The 19,059-nt window shown below is 43.1% G+C and overlaps 1 protein-coding gene and 1 non-coding gene across 2 annotated transcripts in view; both read right to left on the bottom strand.

The window, feature by feature from the left end:
- Positions 1-19,059, bottom strand: part of SMARCA1 (SWI/SNF related, matrix associated, actin dependent regulator of chromatin, subfamily a, member 1) — a 109,465-nt gene that overhangs the window by 61,649 nt on the left and 28,757 nt on the right. Inside the window, exons 6-12 of the mRNA XM_038747895.1 lie at positions 17,877-18,056; positions 12,964-13,119; positions 10,666-10,797; positions 9,366-9,434; positions 5,354-5,463; positions 2,863-3,089; positions 2,438-2,559 (exon numbers count right to left, since the gene is read on the bottom strand). Coding sequence (XP_038603823.1) covers positions 2,438-2,559; positions 2,863-3,089; positions 5,354-5,463; positions 9,366-9,434; positions 10,666-10,797; positions 12,964-13,119; positions 17,877-18,056 — 996 coding nt within the window. The remainder of the gene's footprint in view (positions 1-2,437; positions 2,560-2,862; positions 3,090-5,353; positions 5,464-9,365; positions 9,435-10,665; positions 10,798-12,963; positions 13,120-17,876; positions 18,057-19,059) is intronic.
- Positions 14,576-14,713, bottom strand: LOC119930186. Its single transcript, XR_005451674.1, has one exon. It is a non-coding gene; the product is annotated as a small nucleolar RNA SNORA7 (small nucleolar RNA).

Raw genomic sequence — 19,059 nt, 5'->3', positions numbered from 1 at the left:
CAGGTTAAACACAGTCCATGTCCCAAATAGGGCTCATAGCCTTAATCCCCATTTTATAGATGAGGTAACAGGCACAGAGAAGTGACTTGCCCAAAGTCACACAGCAAACCCGACCTCAGGACTGCCATTTTTTTTTTTTGGAAGGGCCAGCTGAATCCTAGAATAGGTCCCCTCCTATGTCCCCACTACCAAAAGTGGCAGCAAAAGTGGGATGTTTCCTCATCCATATACCAGTGTTCCCACCCTTTCCAGATTCCAGTGTGCCATCCACAATTGTTTAGCAGGCAACCCTCAGACAGGTCAGCGGGGGACTGCAGATGCCCGCTCTGGTAGCTTACAATGTCAAATGGGAATAGACTGTAAACTTGTGAGCAGGGAATGTACCAGTTTATTGTTGTATGGTACTCTTCCAAGCGCTTAGTATAGTGCTCTGCACACAGTAAGTGCTCAATAACTACGAATGAATGAATGAAGCAAAAATAGAGACAATCTTATTAAATAAGGGCAATCATACGGAGAAATATTCACTCTGAATAAAGATCTACTTATATTGTGAACATCTCTGTTATGTAAGCCTTTTTGTGTTGTAAGCGTTGAAGCGATTGCAGATACCTTCTTATCTTGTTGATACCAACAAGAGTTAGATTATTTTAACTTGCAGGCAATCTTGCTTCCTAAGTGTGTTGTTCTTGGCAACATATTTGCCCCAGCACTGACTTAGTAAAGAAGGTGCAGGCATTTCCAATCTGACCTAATAGCCCTAGAGTAATTAATTCATCTTTCACAACCTGTCCACTTCCATCTGTCAATCCAAAGTGTCTTTGCCCTGAGGGATGTGATATGTCTGCTGCTTAGTACAGTGCTCTGCACACAGGAAGTGCTCAATAAATATGATTGAATGCATGAATGAATGATGCAGACACCTTCCAAGGGAAATAGTTGTTCTCCCCCATCTCAAGAGGCCGCATGATATCCCACCTTTCCCGGGCACCTTTCCCCAATTAATGATTCTTCTCCTCAAATATATGTATTGAGCACTTACTGTGTGCAAAGCACTGTACTATGTGCTTGGGGAGAGTACAATAGAACAGAGTTGATACACGAGTTCCCTGCCCACAAGGAACTTACAGTCTAGAGGGCAATATCTTCTCAACTATCTTGGCATTTACATGCTCATATGCCACCTACAGTACTTATATTGCACAGTTTCTAGACTGTAAGGTCCTTGAGGGCAGGGAATGTGTCTGTTATATTGTACTCTCCCCCAAGTGCTTAGTATACTGCTTTGTACACAGTAAACACTCAATATGACTGTCTAACTGATGCTGTTTTGCATACTCTAAGCATTTCTTCACCTATCCATTGTCTGTTGTTTTTTCTCCTATCTGAACATAACTGCATGTCTGGTTCCACACTAGACCAAAAGCTTCCTGAGGCCAGTGCTTGGGTCTGTTGCTTCTGTCGTACTTTCCAGAGCACTTATTAGAGTGCCCTGCACACAGCTGGCACTCATTAAATAGTACCGATTGATTAATTTAGAAAGGTTTTCCAATATTTGAAAGATCACAGATATGGTATACTACCTTGTCATTCTTCTGATTACTACAATGATCACTTTATATAGACAGAAAGACAAACGAATAGTAGGCGAAGCACAAAAATCAAGCCTCTCACCTACATACTTCACCACTGTGAAAGACTGCAAGACCACCTCCAGCTCTCTGTTATTAAAAATGCCAGAAACGGTTTAAGTTTGAAATTTTTGAATTTGTAAAAGTGAATCCAACGGTCATACAGAGTTCTTTGAAAACACATCCCAAAGTGAACTACCCCTGTGAGTGATTATTAAAAATACTAGGAGATGCATTGCCACTTTCAGGTCTCGGAGCTTCTTTCATCTCCGTTCCAGGGTCCCGAGAGACGTTTCCCTGAGTTCAGCTATGCTGTCTCCAAGCAGGACTACCCATCAACCATACTGGGGCAGGGAATGATTATTCTCACGATAACTTATAAAACAAAAATTTGACATTTTCCTTAGAGAGTCCGATTTACCTCATGAGAATACCTGATGTTCTTAGATTGTGAGCCCCCTGAGGGACAGAAACCATGTCTAATTCTCACTTGTGTATTCTCTCCCAGCGCTCAGTACAGTGCCCTGCATACAGTAAGTGCTTAATCAATACTATTACTACTTCTACTACTACAGAGGAATCTAGTCCACTTATTTATTAATGAAATGGAAGGAGAACAACACCTATTTTCCCTTCCCCTTAGACTGTGAGGCTGAGGGGACAAGGACTCTAACTGACCTGACTGTACAGCACTTGGCACATAAAAACGCCGAACCAGTACCACGGCCATGCTAATTATTCTACTCATTAAATGACGGAGCAATAATCTGACACACGAAAACAATAGAAATGATTTTTCTTCTCACCTCCCTCTCCTCATGTGGTGTTTGTCCATCAAGTCGACAATACTCGTAACCTCGCCACATGCAATAGTCTTCTAAAATGTCCAGTAACCGGGTCATCTGGCTAAAGATAAGAACTCTGGAACCTACACGATTATAAACATAAAAATAAAGAGATCCCATCATGGTACAGCCTCCGTGACATTTACGGAAGAGTTGGAGATAATCTGCATCAGAATCTATTTAAGGGGTATATAAATGCAGTTTAAATGTCTCAACCACTCTGTTGATTCTTTTTTAGAGCCATCAAAAATTCATGCCGAGGTTAAAAAAGAAATCAATTTACAGCCTTTATCCTAAGAAAGCCATTTTGTTTTTCGCTAATTTGCTGCAATTCGGCATCACAACGTGGCTTTTAATAGATTTTTCATGGCCGAGGCAAGACTCACCCTGCTCCTTGAGTTTGGATAGCAATTTATCCAGTGCCACCATCTTGCCACTGTTATTAACGAGGTGGGTGTCAGTGGTGTAGGGTGGGCCTGGCTCAGCTCCATCAAACAGATACGGGTGGTTACAACACTTCCGCAGTTGCATCAGAATGTTCAGCAGGCGCATTTTATCCATTTTCCCAGCTGAATTAAGAATGTCGATATCTTTCATCAGGATTCTTGTGTACCTGAAAGATATTCATGCCATTAGAAGCAATTTCCACTTCATTTTCTACTGCTTCCATTTAGAAAGGGCTTCTCTGGTTTTTCATTCCCATTTCTAAAAGAGTAGCATTATCTCTAGACCGTAAGCTCATTGTGGGCGGGGAGTGTGTCTGCGATACTCTTACGCTGTATTCTCCCAAGTGCTTAGAGCAGTGTTCTGGACACAGTAAGTACTCAATAAACATTATTGATTGATTGAGCATTCACAGAGAAAAAAACTAGTTATGCAGACACAAGTCAGGATTGGAACATATTAAATATACACTTACTTTGAGAGAAAAAAAAGAAAAAAAGGCTAACTTTTCACATCTCAGGAACCTCACGTATCCATATATGAAATTCATATCACCTCAATTTCACAACCTTGTAATTCTCTCTAATCAATCCTGGTCTTCCCATTTCCAGTTACTTAACCCAAATAAGTGAAAAAGGGATACAAAATACCACCTGGTATAGCCTTTTTCAAAAATAGCCCCGAGCGACCACTGAAGATGAGCTTAGGGCCACAGAGCCTTTTGTCTCTTACTCCTTCCCTACTTTTAGGCTGCACTGTTTCATTTGGTTCATTTCATTTCATTCACCAGCGCTTAGAACAGTGCTTTGCACATAGTAAGCGCTTAATAAATGCCATTATTATTATTATTATTATTATTTGGGCCTGGCTGATTTTATACTAACCTCTAGTCCCCCACTTTTTCCCTAAACCTAACCATATGACTTGGCCATTCCCCACTCTAGACTGTAAACTCTTTGTGGGTGGGGAATGAGACTATCAACTCTTATACTGTACTCTCCCAAGTGCTTCACACAGTGTGCTGCACACACAGTTAGTGCTCAGTAAATATGCCTGATTGCTTAACATGACTTGTGCCAATGGTATCCTCAGCTTAATGCTTGCATCTTAAACCTCAGTGGCTGCAAATATTACCTAGCAGACTTTGTCTTTAGTGTTTTCCATTGTGATCTTCTTCCATTTGAGTCACTAAATCTCATCTTTGAACTTGTCAGGTTTGGGAGCTTGCTTCAGGCGTGGCTGCTGGAGCCTACACAGAACTTTCAATTGGATCCTGCACGGAGTTCCTAATTCCACATCTTCCCTTAGTGGTCCCAAACATAAGCTGGCTGCATTTGATCCTTATTTATGGTTTTACAGCAAATTGGCACCAATGTGGAGCCAAGAAAGGTAATAATAACTATGGTATTTGTTAAGCGCTTACTATGTGCCAGGCACTGTACTAATCACTGGGGTGGATACAAGCAAATCAGGGTTGGACACGCTCCCTGACCTGCACAGGGCCACAGTCTTCATCCCCATTTTACAGATGAGGTAACTGAGGCACCTAGAATAATAATATTAATAATAATAATGATGATAGCATTTGTTAAGCGCTTACTATGTGCCAAGCACTGTTCTAAGCACTGGGAGAGATACAAGGTAATCAAGGTTGTCCCACGTGGGGTTCAAAGTCTTAATCCCCATTTTACAGATGAGGTTACTGAGGCACAGAGAAGTTAAGTGACTTGCCCAATGTCACACAGCAGACATGTGGTGGAGCCGGGATTCGAACCCAGGACCTCTGACTCCAAAGCCCAGGCTCTTTCCACTGAGCCACGCTGCTTCTCTATGGCCTAATGGGAAGAGCACAGGCCTGGGAGTCCGAGGATCTGGATTCTAATGTCAGCCGTGCCACTTGCCTGCTGTGCTACTGAGGGCAAGACACTTAACTTCTCTGAGCCTCTGTTTCTTCATCTGCAAAATAAGGGGAAAATACCTCTTTTCGTTCCCCCTTCAACTGTGAGCCCCATGTGGGATAGCGACTTAGGTCCAGCCTGATTACCCCCAGCCCTTCGTTCAGTGTTAGGAACATAGTAAGTGCTTAAAAAAATACCACAATCATCATTATTATTTATTTTTCCTTTGTAAACCTTTTTTTTAACATATATGGATCATTTTCTCTTCTATAAAACCTCTAAGATATCGCTACCTCTCTCAAAACTGGATTCAGTTTCATAACTGTGTGGCCCATACTAATCAATATGTTGAAAAAAATTTTGTGGTCCATACATGTGATAAACTCAGTATCATGGTGAGCATGCTGAGGGTTCATTATGCCTCTTCCCTACCTCTAGTATTTCCATTTGACAAACTTAAAAAGCACAATTAAACACTATAAAGCTAAGTCTTCTATACATCGGACGAATTAGAAAACAGAATACAAAGGCTCACCATTCTCTCTGCATCTTGCTCAATCCAAGGTAAATTTTTACTTCCTTCTTAGGAGGTAAGCTCTTTTCTACTTCAGCTTTTATACGGCGCAACAAAAATGGTTTCAAAACCTACAAAGTAAAGGTTTTCATAAAAACTTTCAAAATGCTCATTGGAAATTATAAACTCTAGGTTTACAGTAGGGCTAACATTATCTCCTCCCCAACCCCCAACCTGGCCTGGTATAAATTTAGTTCATCAAACTTCAAATTACAGTAGCCAGCACATTTATTGATCATTTACGAGGTGTAGTGCACTCTCCACGTGATTGGAAAGCAGAAGACAAAGAAGTGACATGTTTCCCTCCACCAAGGACTTTATACTGTAATGGAAGAGCAGTGCTTTTCACAAAGACTTCAATTATTATTACAAAAGAAGCAGTCCAAATAATTTGATGTTCAAGTAAACACACATTCAATCAACGGTATTTATTGGGCACTTACTGTGTGCACACTATACTAAGCGCTTGGGGGGGGGTACAACAGAGTTGGCAGACATATTCCCTGCCTGCAACGAGCTTACAGTCTAGAGGGGGAATTCAATCATTAATATAAATAATAAATCACAGATAGGGACTTAAGTGCTGTGGAGCTGAAAGAGGGGTGAATAAAAGGACCAAAACCAAGTAGAAAGGCGACTCAGAAAGGAGTGGGAGCAGAGGAAATGAGGGCTTAGCTGGGGAAGGTCTCTTGGAGAAGATGTGCCTTCAATAAGGCTTTGAAGGCGGGGAGAGTGATCCTCTGTTGGATATGAGGAGGGAGAGCGTTCCAGGCCAGAGGCTGGATGTGGGTGAGAGGTCGGAGGCGAGATAGACGAATATATACATATATGTATATATGTTTGTACATATTTATTACTCTATTTATTCATTTATCTTACTTGTACATATCTATTCTATTTATTTTATTTTGTTAGTATGTTTGGTTTTGTTCTCTGTCTCCCCCTTCTAGACTGTGAGCCCGCTGTTGGGTAGGGACTGTCTCTATGTGTTGCCGACTTGTACTTCCCAAGCGCTTAGTACAGTGCTCTGCACACAGTAAGCGCTCAATAAATACGATTGATTGATATACAGATAGAGTGTGAAATAGCTGGGTCCCATTCCGGTATGCTACTAGTGGAGAGCCACCAGGAAACCATTCATTCACTCATTCAGTCAATCATATTTACTGAGCGCTTACTGTGTTTAGAGCACTGTACTAAGCGCTTGGCAAGCCAGTGATCTCAAAGTGGTTGCCAACAGGTGTATTTCAACCATGAGGGCTCGCTCTCACCCCCAGATCACAGACTGGCTCCACAGTCCAGGGGGACTGGTCCGAAGCAGAGCGGACCAAGGGAACACTCTCCAATCTGCTGCTGTCCTGGGGGGCCTCTACCAGGCCGCAGTCAAACCTACAGGTAGGGTGGTCTTCGGAGCACCAAAGGGCTAGTTCCCGGGTCCCTCAGAGGTTTCAGTCTCCTTAGACTTGTTGCGATGCGACCAAGTCACAACTCACCAAGAGTCTACTACGACACCTGGAATCCCCAGAGATTTGGGAAACAGAGAAGTAATAATAATAATGATGATGACGGTATCTGTTAAGCGCTTACTGTGTGCCAAGCACTGTTCTAAGCGCTGGGGGGAAATACAAGATCATCAGGTTGTCCCACATGGGGCTCATAGTCTTAATCCCCATTCTGCAGATGAGGTAACTGAGGCACAGAGAAGTGAAGTGACTTGCCCAAAGTCACACAGCTGACAAGTGGCAGAGGTGGGATTAGAACCCATGACCTCTCATTCCCAAGCCCATGCTCTTTCCACTGAGTGAAGTTGTGTGACTTCGTGGATATGGGAGTCAGATGGAACTGGGCTCTAATCCCAGATCCACCACATGTCTGCAGAGTGACCTAGGGCAAGTCACTTCACTTCCCTGGGCCTCAGTTACCTCATCGGTAAAATAGAGATTAAGATTGTGAGCCCCATCTCTAGACTGTGAGCTCGTAGTGGGCAGGAATGTGTCTGTGTGTTGCTGTATTGTACTCTCCCAAGCGCTTAGTACAGTGCTTTGCACACGGTAAGCGTTCAATAAATAGGATTGAATGAATGAATGAACGTTGGACAGGGACTGTGTCCAACCTGATTAACTTGTAATAATAATAATAGTGATGGTATTTGTTAAGCGCTTATTATGTGTAAAGCACTGTTCTAAGCACTGAGGTGGTTACAAGGTGATCAGGTTGTCCCACAGGGGGCTCACATTTTTAATACCCATTTTACAGATGCGGTAACTGAGGCACAGAGAAGTTAAGTGACTTGCCCAAAGTCACACAGTCTCATAGTCTCAATCCCCATTTTACAGGTGAGGTCGCTGAGGCACAGAGATGTGAAATGACTTGCCCAAGGTCACATAGCTGACAAGTTGCAAAACTGGGATTAGAACCCATGACCTTCTGGCTCTCAGGCCCGTGCACTACCCACTATGCCACTGTACCCTTATATGGCCACCATTATCATCGAACAAAATGAAAATAGTAATGAAGTGAAAACAAAAATTGTAGAAGTTTCAAATTATGAATTAGGAACCTATAAAATTTAAACACTAAATTTTTATAGTGATTTCATGTGCAAAAATAAGCTAAATTACTTTCTGTTCAGTCTGAAGGCCCCATTTTTCTTAATCAATCAATCCATGGTATTTATTGAGTGCTTCTTGTATGTGGAGCACCGTACAAAGCGCTTGGGAGAGTCCATTACAACAGAGTTGATAGACATGTTCCCTGCCCACATAACAGAAAATCCTTGTGCATAGCCAGAATTATATTAGGAGAGATGTGGGTGGTGGGGTATAACTTTAGCTGCCAACGAAGAGTCCAAGTAGGAGACGTGAAATGGGCTGGCCGTAGGGGACATTCGTGAGATGTAAGATGGGAGAGTCAATCGATACTGATCAATATGAAGCACTGAAGAGCACGGCAGTGGGGCAAGATCCAACCTGATCAAGGCCTCGCTAGATAATAATAATGGCATTTATTAAGCGCTTACTATGTGCAAAGCCCTGTTCTAAGCGCTGGGGAGGTTACCAGGTGATCAGGTTGTCCCACAGAGGGCTCACAATCTTAATCCCCATTTTACAGGTGAGGGAACGGAGGCAGGGAGAAGTTAAGTGACTTGCCCAAAGTCACACAGCCGACAATTGGCGGAGCCGGCATTCGAACCCATGACCTCTGACTCCAAAGCCCGTGCTCTTTCCACTGAGCCACGCTGCTAGATCTTGATCAAGGTGAGTCTGATCAGCGAGAAAGGGGCCTTCTGCAGAAATGAGGTCAGACACGGAGGCTAATCACAGACCAAACAACAGGGAGGCCTGGCATAAAATTCTAAGATTGTACAGGGGGAGGATCAGCGTGGCTCAGCGGAAAGAGCACGGGCTTTGGAGTCAGAGGTCATGGGTTCGAATCCCGGCCCCACCATATGTCTGCTGTGTGACCTTGGGCAAGTCACTTAACTTCTCTGAGCCTCAGTTACCTCATCTGTAAAATGGGGATTAAGACTGTGAAGCCCCACGTGGGACAAACTGATCACCTTGTTTCCCCCCAGTGCTTAGAACAGTTCTTTGCACATAGTAAGTGCTTAACAAATGCCATCATTATTATTATTATTACAGGGCAGAATTGCTATAGCTGAGGAATTAGATACGAAGGACCTGAATAACAGAGTCACAGGTCAGGGGAGAATGGACACGGAGAATGAGTCGGAATATTGAGAAAAGGAGTACTGGGTTTTAGAGGTGTGGTAAGGTTTGTTTTGGCACAGCTCTGTAGGGACGGAAAATGAAATCTGTCAATTTTGAACCATCAGGATTTTATAAGACGGTTAAGGAAGCAGAAGACACTAACTGACAATCCACTTAGCCCCCAAACTGTACCAACCTGGTATTTGGTTTTGAGATCCCATTTATTTTTAGACCAGTAAATTACTTCGGCAGCTATTACTTACTGCATGCAGCCTCTCCACAAGTTTTTGATCACCAAGACAATTTTTAGTGTCGAACCAGGAATCAAAATCCTACACGAAAGGGAAAAAATGAAAACCGTATCAGGCTAGTCTGCTTCACTTGTGACAGACTATTCAAACTCTTACTTTTAATGAGAGTCTAGTTTTGTATTTATAAATCTGAAATTGAGGCCCACGGAAATGACCTCATATTAATCTAAGGCATTCACTGCATTTTACTGAATACTTACTGTGGGCAGAGTACTAAGCTCTTGAGAGAATACTATAAAACAGAGTTGCTGGATATGTTCCCTGCCCATAAAGAGCTTACAGTCTAGTGGGATCACATAAATCTCACAATTCTTCAAATGAGTATTTTGTTAGTGTGACGCTTGAGAACATACGAATTGACTATTTTTAAAGCACCATTTAAAACATGTATTTTAGTGCTTAAAACCACAAATTTACTTTGCTAGTCAACAAAATTTACTTCTGAAAATAGTGTGACTTCTAAGTTTATATAGGGTTGACAAAACTTTAATCCTTAGAGGTTCACTGAACCGAGTTCAGTTTGATGTCATGAATATGAGAGACGAATTCAAACTGCATTTTGTACGGACGGCGGGATGATCGAAATCAGGTGGGGCAGAGGAATCATTTTCAGGTAGTGATAAAAATCCAGCCTCAGCAGATTGGTCTGTCTGATATTCTGCAATCAAGTAAAGAGTGCTTTGTTTTGAACTTTTCTGAGCCAACGTTTAAAAAGGATTGCGTTTGAGAGGTGAAGTGAAAAACTGTGCCAACCACGGTAAATGGGAAGTGTGACCAGATGAAAGCACGACTGCCTTTGTGTGAATGTAGTTTACCAGAGGTGGGGCTGAAAAGTGGGTATGGGAACCAACAATTCCCCACCAGCTCTTTCAGCCACACCAGAGGTAAACTTCACCATAGGGACTGACATCTTTAAATTTAAAGAATAGAATATATTTTCCTAGTAAATAAGGTTTTCTTTCCAACTCCAGTGAGGATGGAGTTGTCAGTGTCCCGTGGCACTTGTAGATATACAGCACTAAGTAGTCATGCAGGGCTGGTTTTAGGACAGAACCGAACTAATCCATATAAGTTTATAGGAAAACTTACTCCATAATCCATCCACTTGAAATATATCCATAATTTCACGGACCTTATTATTGATGAACCCTGATTATGCCTGTACCAATCACAACACTCTAAACTGCTAAGCCATTTTTGATGAGAAATGTTTACAAAACATGGAAGTTGAATAATTCTGGTTAAGACTTACATCTGCCGAATTAAAGACATCAGGTAACAGAAAATTGAGTAATGCCCAAAGCTCATGGAGGTTATTTTGCAAAGGAGTTCCAGTTAGCAATAATCGATTTGTCGTCTTGAACTCACGAACAATCTCAGAAAGCTAGAAAAATAAAAGCCTTATCAACATTTCCCGTTAAGGCACACATAAATATCTACTTCTGTTTCACTTGACTAACCTGGCTCCTTGCCCTTTCCCACCCCAAATTTGAAAATCACTAAAACCAAAAATGCACAGTAAAAGGTAGATGACAAGGTCGTTGGGGTGAGCAAGGAAGGGAGTGGAGACCCTGGAGGTTTCAGGACGGAATATTAGGTCCGTGGGAGTGGACACGGCTGAAACGGGATGGCCAAGTGGAAAGAGCACGGACCTCGGGGTCAGAAGGACCTGGTTTCTAAACCCAGCTCTGCCCCTTGTCTGCTGTGTGACCTTGGACAAGGCACTTCACTTCTCTGTGCCTTATTGACTGCATCTGTAAAATGAGGATTAAGACTGTGAGCCCCATGTGGGTCAGGGACTATGCCTAACCTGATTAGCTTGTACCTAAGCACTGCCCTCTCCCAAGTGCTTAGTAGAGTGCTCCCCATGTAGTAAGCACTCAATAAATAACACTGATTGATACTCTACCTCAGCACTCAGTACAGTGTTCTGAACATTCATTAATTCAATTGTATTTATTGAACACTTACTCCGTGCAAAGTACTGTACTAAGCACTTGGGAGAGTACAACAGACACATTCCTGTTCACAATAAGCTCAGAGTCTAGAGGGGGAGATGGATATTAATATAGATAGATAGATGATAGATAGATAGATAAATTACAAATATATACATATGTGCTGTGAGGATGGGAGGGAGGATGAATGAAGGAGCAAGAAAGGGCAGTGCAGAAGGGAGTGGGAGAAGAAGAGAGGAGGGCTTAGTCAGGGAAGGCTTCTTGGAGATGTGCCTTCAATAATGCTTTGAAAGAGCAGGAGAGCAATTATCTGTCTGCTATGAGGAGGGAGGGCATTCTAGGCCAGAGGTAGTTCAGTGCCCCGCACACAGTAAGCGCTCAATAAATACGATTGAATGAATGAATGAAAGGTACGATGTGGGTGGCGAGATGGATGAGATTGAGGTACAGTGACAGGGTTAGCATTAGAGGAGAAGATTAGCATTCCACCTGCCACCTGCCTCCTTTCCTGGACCTAGGATCCTGAGATGCTCAGGACCAGGCCCAACAATTCTAACAATTCTGCTCCTAGAAGCACTCTACTTGGATCTTTTTGGTCTTTTGGGAGTAGAAGCCCAGCCTCTGAATGTCTCTGAGGTGCTCAGAGCGCACACTGTAACTCAAAGCACACAATTCAAGTTGAGAAAGGAGTCCAAGTGGAGCATGACAGCTTGGAGAAGCAGTATGTCCTAGTGGTAATACCACAGGCTGAGAAGTCAGAAGACAGGGGTTCTAATCCTGGTTCCACCGCTTGTCTGCTGTGTGACCTTGGGGAAGTCACTTCACTTCTCTGCACCTCAGTTACCCAATCTGTAAAATGGGGATCGAGACTGTGAGCCCCACATGGAGCAGGGACTGTGTCCCACCTGACTACCTTGCATCTATCCCAGTGCTTAGAACAATGCTTGGCACATAGTAAGTACTTAACAAATACCATAATTATTATTATTAGCATTCAGAGACGGGTAGGGAGATTAGGACCGGAGCTCTCAGTGTGCGGAGAAGAGACAGGTTTTCTTTGTTTGTTTTCTTTTGGTTTGGTTTTTTTAATGGTATTTGTTTAGTGCTTACCACGTGCCAGGTACTATTCTAAGCGCTGGGGTAGACACAAGCTAATCAATTTGGACACAATCCACGTCCCACATGGGGCTCACAGTCTTAACCCCCATTTGACAGATCAGGGAACTGAGGGACAGAGACGTGAAGTGACTTGCCCAAGGTCCCACAGCAGACAAGTAGCAGAGCTGGGATTAGAGAGTTTTGCAGGGAGGTCAGGTGTGAGTCAGGAGGTCAGTGGGTAGGGACTGTCTCTGTATGCTGCCAACTTGTACTTCCCAAGTGCTTAGTATAGTGCTCTGCACACAGTAAGCGCTCAATAAATACAATTGAATGAATGAATGAATGTGAAGAGAAGGCAGGTTTGTGAACTGTGTTCAGAGAGAGGGGTTTTAGCGAAAAAAGTCACAATAGATAAGGGATATGTCATTGCGCACTTAATACCATTAATACTACCACCAATACTAACTAAAAATGATGACATGCAAGTGCCTCACCTTTGATTTTTCATTCTTTATTCGGTGTGCCTCATCGATGACTAAGTATCGCCAATTAAACTTCTTGAACACGGATTTTTCTTTAATGACCATTTCGTACGAAGTGACGCAGACATCCCACTCCCCAGGCATCATGACGTCCCTAATAAAAGCAGCCTATCGCAAGATAAAATGTATTTTCATCGACATGCATTCACATCAAGATTCATGTCAAATTCCTGTGGATGAAAACACATTCGCATTATTTCCGTTAAAAAAAAAAACTGGGGGGGGGGGGGGTTGGGGGGATTGACTTGTACACAGCAAGTCCCAGTTATATAATACTCTTCAACTCTCCATCCCCCCATCTTACCTCCTTCCCTTCCTCACAGCACCTGTATATATCTATGTATGTTTGTATATATTTATTACTCTATTTATTTATTTATTTTACTTGTACATATCTATTCTATTTTATTTTGTTAGTAGGTTTGGTTTTGTTCTCTGTCTCCCCCTTCTAGACTGCGAGCCCATTGTTGGGTAGGGACTGTCTCTATATGTTGCCAACCTGTACTTCCCAAGCGCTTAGTACAGTGCTCTGCACACAGTAAGCGCTCAATAAATACGATTGATTGATTCAACAGTACTAGCAAATTTTAATGCCGGTACTGTTTTTGGCACTCTCATTTAAAGATGCCCCCTAGTTGAAGAACTTCCTTCCCCTTCACCTCCTGTCCAAGGACAGAATTACGGTGGGATGGTTCCGGTAGACAACCGGTAAAGCCAGGCCTCCCACTCTGACTGGATTCGTTTCCAAGTGGATGCTACCTGGATGCCAGGACCGTTCACCTGGACAGAAACTCCGTGGCAGCCTGGGGGCCGAGTCTGACGCTCACTGGGCTCGGCCTTAAAGTGGCATCAACTGCCACCCCACGTTGTGACGCGGGGCTGGGCTGCAGCGTACCAGTCAAGTCGGTCAATCGTATCCGTTGAGCGCTTACTGTGTGCAGAGTCCTGTATAAGCGATTGGGAGAGTACGATACAACAATATACACATTTCCTGCACACAACGAACTTACGGTCTAGAGTAGCAGCCAGCGAGTCCACCGTGAGCAGGGCCATCTGCTCCCAAAGTGAGCTGGCACAGCTACGCTCCTGCTGCTGCCGCCTTTTCAGCTCGGCCTGGTTGACCAGAGGGCTTCAGGGTGAGGTGGCGTCTCACTGTCGCCATGGTTCGAAATGCCATGGCTTCCCTCATCTGCCCAAAGCCTGTCTTCTCTGAACCCCATCCCCCTGCTCTAGTATACGTCAAAGTTTTCATTCCTCCTTGATTCTCCCTGACAGATTCTCTCCTGTCCTCTCTTCGTCCTCTTCATCCTCTTTCATATCCTCTTTCTCCCTCTCCCTCTTTAACTTTTTGTCTTGACTTATGCTGTTGAGTGGTTTCTGAACCATAGCGACTCCTTCCCAGAATGTCCCACATCCATCTGCAATCGTTCTGGTAGCGTATCCGTAGAGTTTTCTTGGTAAAAATACACAAGTGGTTTACCATTGCCTTCTTCCGCACAGTAAACTTGAGTTTCCACCTTTGACTCTCTCCCAAGCCTCTACTGCCCAGCACAAGAACATTTTGACTTGCAGCAGATTTCCTTCCACTCACTAGCCACTGGCCAAGCTAGGAATACAATGGATATGCCTCTGCTTGATTCTCCCTCCCATAGCCAAGACTGGTAGAGTACTGGAAACTCTCCAGATGCGAGTCCGAGAGGGGCAATGCATGCAGTATGATATTAATTACCACACACTCCAATTTTTCTCAACTGAAAACTCTTTCTAAAACAAGAGAACTGTTCATTTGCTTGGGGATTTTAGAAAAACCAAGCTTTTATTTCTTGCCAATTACTTTTCGGCAGCAATTTCACTACCGCAGATTATGGGGTAAATCCTGACCAGGGTAAGAAAGAGGTTGGCCCAGGAAAATTGGGATTATGGAGCAAGGTGGGAGACCACAGAAAGAAATGTAATAAAATCAGATCCAATTCTACAAAGGGTCTTCCTTATCTTTATTTTAGAATCCCTCTTCCACAATGAAGTAAACTACATTAATAAGTGTTTAATTTGTATGATTTGCTCTTGGCCCACCAAATGTTCAAATGTTTCTTTATTGTTTGGCTCTCCTGCACCAAGAAGTTCCAGACTCCTGATTTAGAGTAAAACCTTTGCCCACCCTCTGCAGTGGCCTAGGGAGAAGAGCATAAGCCTGGGAGTCTGAAGGACTGGGTTCTAATCCCAGCTCTGTCATGTGTCTGCTGTGTGACCATGGAGAAATCACTTACCTTCTCTGTGCCCCATTTACCTCATTTGTAAAATGCAGATTAAATCCTTCTCCCTCCTACATAGCCTGTGAGCCTCATGTGGGACAGGGACTCTGTCCAACCTGATTAATTTAGATCTACTCCTCTGCTTACAACAGTGCTTGGTACATAGTAAGCACTTGATATCTATCATTATTATTATTATTATTATTATTACTAATAACAACACTCATCCTCTTCCTTATTTTACAGATCATTTTAGAGAAAGGTTAGGAATTTTAAAATGTCAAGTTAGCTTGGCTATCCCAGAGGCTTGAAAGAGTCAATGTGTCTCCTAAGTATAACTTGCTATCAGGACACTCAAACTTTCTAAGTCCATGGAGCATTTTTATACCGTCTATGTCTATTAGGGCTAAATTTTAAAACAGTACATTAAAAAGCAAAATATTCACTAAACTCCTTTTACTTCAGAGAATAACTTTCAAAGACCCATTTAAATCTAAATGCCCTCAATTCTGCCCAAATATGTGTTTTCACTAAATGGTTTAGCTACAATGTAATAACAGAATTAGAGAAGATTTTTCTGACTCTGTGTATCTGACGGGATGTTAGAAGGAATGGATAAGTGCTTGCAGGCAGCATCAGAATCTGAGTGAAGGCAAAGCAAGTTTTCTTTACCATGGGATTCAGCCAGAACCCAATTTCCAAACTGTGAAAGAACTAAATAAGTAGGGAAAAGAAATACTGAATTCTTGCAGTCCTTCTCCAGAAGCGGGATCCTAGAGTCATACTTTTCCCATTCTGTAGAGATATACTTCAACATTTTCCCCCTACGCCATCCCTGCATGATCATTTTTAGAACATCTATAAAGCTCTACCTCCAGGGGAGTTTATCTGACGGACTGCCTTCTCTCTCGATTGCCTTGAGAGCCAACTACTCTTTGGACACACACGAAAGCAGGTCCTTCTTCCTTAAACCCAAATCCATGGCTCACTAAATGCACGGTTCTCTTCCCCTCTGGGATTCCACTCGAATGCGGAGGGCCATACAGCACGAACTGCTATGCATAGGCAGAGTGGCCGTGGCTTTTGTAAGATCATACTTCAAAAGTTTCAAGATCGTAATAATAATAATTGTGGTATTTTTACTTACTATGCTTACTATGTGCTTACTATGCTTACTATGTGCCACGCACTGTTCTAATTACTGGAGTAGATTCAAGGTCACCAGGTTGGACACGGTCCCTGTCCCACATGGGACTCACAGTCCTAATCCCCATTTTTCCAGATGAGGTAACTGAGGCACAGAGAAGTTAAGTGACTTGTCCAAGGTCGCACAACAGACACATGGCAGAACAGGGATTAGAACCCACGGTCTCTAACTCCCAGGCCCAAGCTCTTTCCACTAGACCATAATCCCTCTCATGCTTAAGCTTACATGAATGACTTCGTCAAACCAGGATTCCCAGCACAACGCATTCTCATCCTAACTAGGTCATGAAAAAGAATGACCCAACTAAAGCACAATAATAATAATAATAATGATAGCATTTATTAAGCGCTTACTATGTACAAAGCACTGTTCTAAGCGCTGGGGAGATTACAAGGTGATCAGGTTGCCCCACAGGGGGCTCACAGTCTTAATCCCCATTTTACAGGTGAGGGAACTGAGGCACAGAAAAGTTAAGTGACCTGCCCAAAGTCACACAGCTGACAAGTGGTGGAGCTGGGATTTGAACCCATAACCTCTGAGTCCAAAGCCCGGGCTCTTTCCACTGAGTCATGCTGCAAGGGAAGCAGTGTTGCCTAGAGGAGAGCGCAGGGGGCTGGGAGTCAAAAGGACCTGGGTTCTAATCCCAGCTCCGCCACTTTATTCATTCAATCGTATTTATTGAGCGCTTACTCTGTGCAGAGCACTGCACTAAGCGCGTGGGAAGTACAAGTTGGCACTTGCCTGCTGTGTGACCTTGGGAAAATCGCTTCGCTGCTCTGGGCCTCAGTTACCTCATCTGTAAAATGGGGATTAGGACTGTGAGCCCCCCATCTGGGACATGGGCTGTGACCAACCTCATCTGCTTGTACCTGTGCAGTGCCTGGCACATGATACGTGCTTAACAACTACTATAAAATAAAACCACCGCAAAAATGTCCCAACTACGAGCACCTGGAGAGTTTCCAGTAGTCCATCAGTCTCGACTACGGGAGGGAGAGTCAAGCTGAGGCCTACCCATTCCATTACGAGCTTGGGCAGTGGCTGGCGAGTGGAAGACCACCTGCTACAAGTCAAAACTCCCCTGTGCTGGGCAGCAGCAGAATGGGAGAGAGTTGAGGATGGAGACTCCAGTTTACGGACTGGAAGGAGGCAATGGTGAACCACTTCCAGATTTTTACCAAGAAAACTCTGTGGATCCACTACCAGAACGATTGCAGATGGAGGTGGGGCGTTCTCGGAGAGATGTGCCCATGGAGTGCCCATGGAGACAGCATAAGACAATAAGCATACAAGTGTGCAGCCTGTTACTGGCTCCCCTATTGCCAGTCAATATAACGTCTCGACCAAAGATGTAGCTAAACTTATATTTGAGCGAGGGGCTGTTCTTCAACTTGTGTCTCACTTACTCTTGCATCCTTGTCTCCGATGAGGCAGACGGCACGGAGAGACGGAACCCAGCGCTTAAATTCATTCATCCAGTTATGCAGAGTTGATTTGGGAACCAAAACCATGTGCGGTCCAGGGATGTTTCGGTAGTGTTTCAGATAACCAAGTAGAGCGATCGTTTGCAGAGTTTTGCCAAGACCCTGTAGCATCCCCCCGACAAGAGAAAAAAAAAATCACAAACTTTAAAATCGGATTCCCTTAGTATCAGAACTCAATATTTTCTATGTCGCATTAGTTGTATGTTACTAGAGAATAACTAAAACATATTACAGTTCAGGTGACATACACGGGAACAAAGGCAATTTCCATCCTTATTCAATCAATATTTATTTATTCAACAAAAGAAGGTACGTGATCTACTAGGAACTATCGGATTGAGTCTCCAAAACAGAAAGAAGAAAGTCTTTGTTCTCAAAAAAAAAAAAACCAGGATAAACCAATGTTCTCTCACGCTGCCATTAATTTGTTCTTTTTTTTTCCCATGAGATTGGCACATATTCAGAAATACTGACATTTGCTAGGGCCTAGAATGAACTATATTAAAAACAAATCACCTTTTCTACGTGATTTAAATTATACGGCTATTATGACTTTATAGATTTCCGTGAAATAGTTGAGCCACTTTTCTAGAAGGCTTTAAATTGAAAATGTCCATTTTGACTTCGCTTTTAGGACAGAGGTTATACTGGCTAGTCGTTAGGGCGTGGGACAGGGATCGTATCGCACCTGATTTGCTTGTATCTACCTCAGCGCTTAGTGCAGTGCTTGGTATATACTAAGCGCTTAACAAAGACCGCAATTATTAAACTTCTACTTCCAATTCATCACCATCGATGGTATTTATTGAGTGCTTAATATGCACAGAGCACTACAGTAAGCGCTTGGGAGAGTTCAGTACAGCAGAGTTGACAAACATGTTCCCTGCCCACAACAAGTTTACTGTCTGGAGGGAGAGATAGATATTAATATAGCTTCAATTGCTAAAAGAAACAGATTGAAAAGAAATTATCGTTCTCTCCCAAGCTCTTAGTCAGTTGTACACAGTAAGTGTTCAATAAATACCATCGATCGATTAATAAAGATGAGTAATAAGACTATAAGGAGAGGCAGCGTGGCTCAGTAGACAGAGCACGGGAGTCAGAG

Source organism: Tachyglossus aculeatus, chromosome 6 (assembly GCF_015852505.1).
Source record: "Tachyglossus aculeatus isolate mTacAcu1 chromosome 6, mTacAcu1.pri, whole genome shotgun sequence".
In the NCBI taxonomy this organism is placed as follows: Eukaryota; Metazoa; Chordata; class Mammalia; order Monotremata; family Tachyglossidae; genus Tachyglossus; species Tachyglossus aculeatus.
This window is presented reverse-complemented; position numbering and strand designations above follow the sequence as displayed.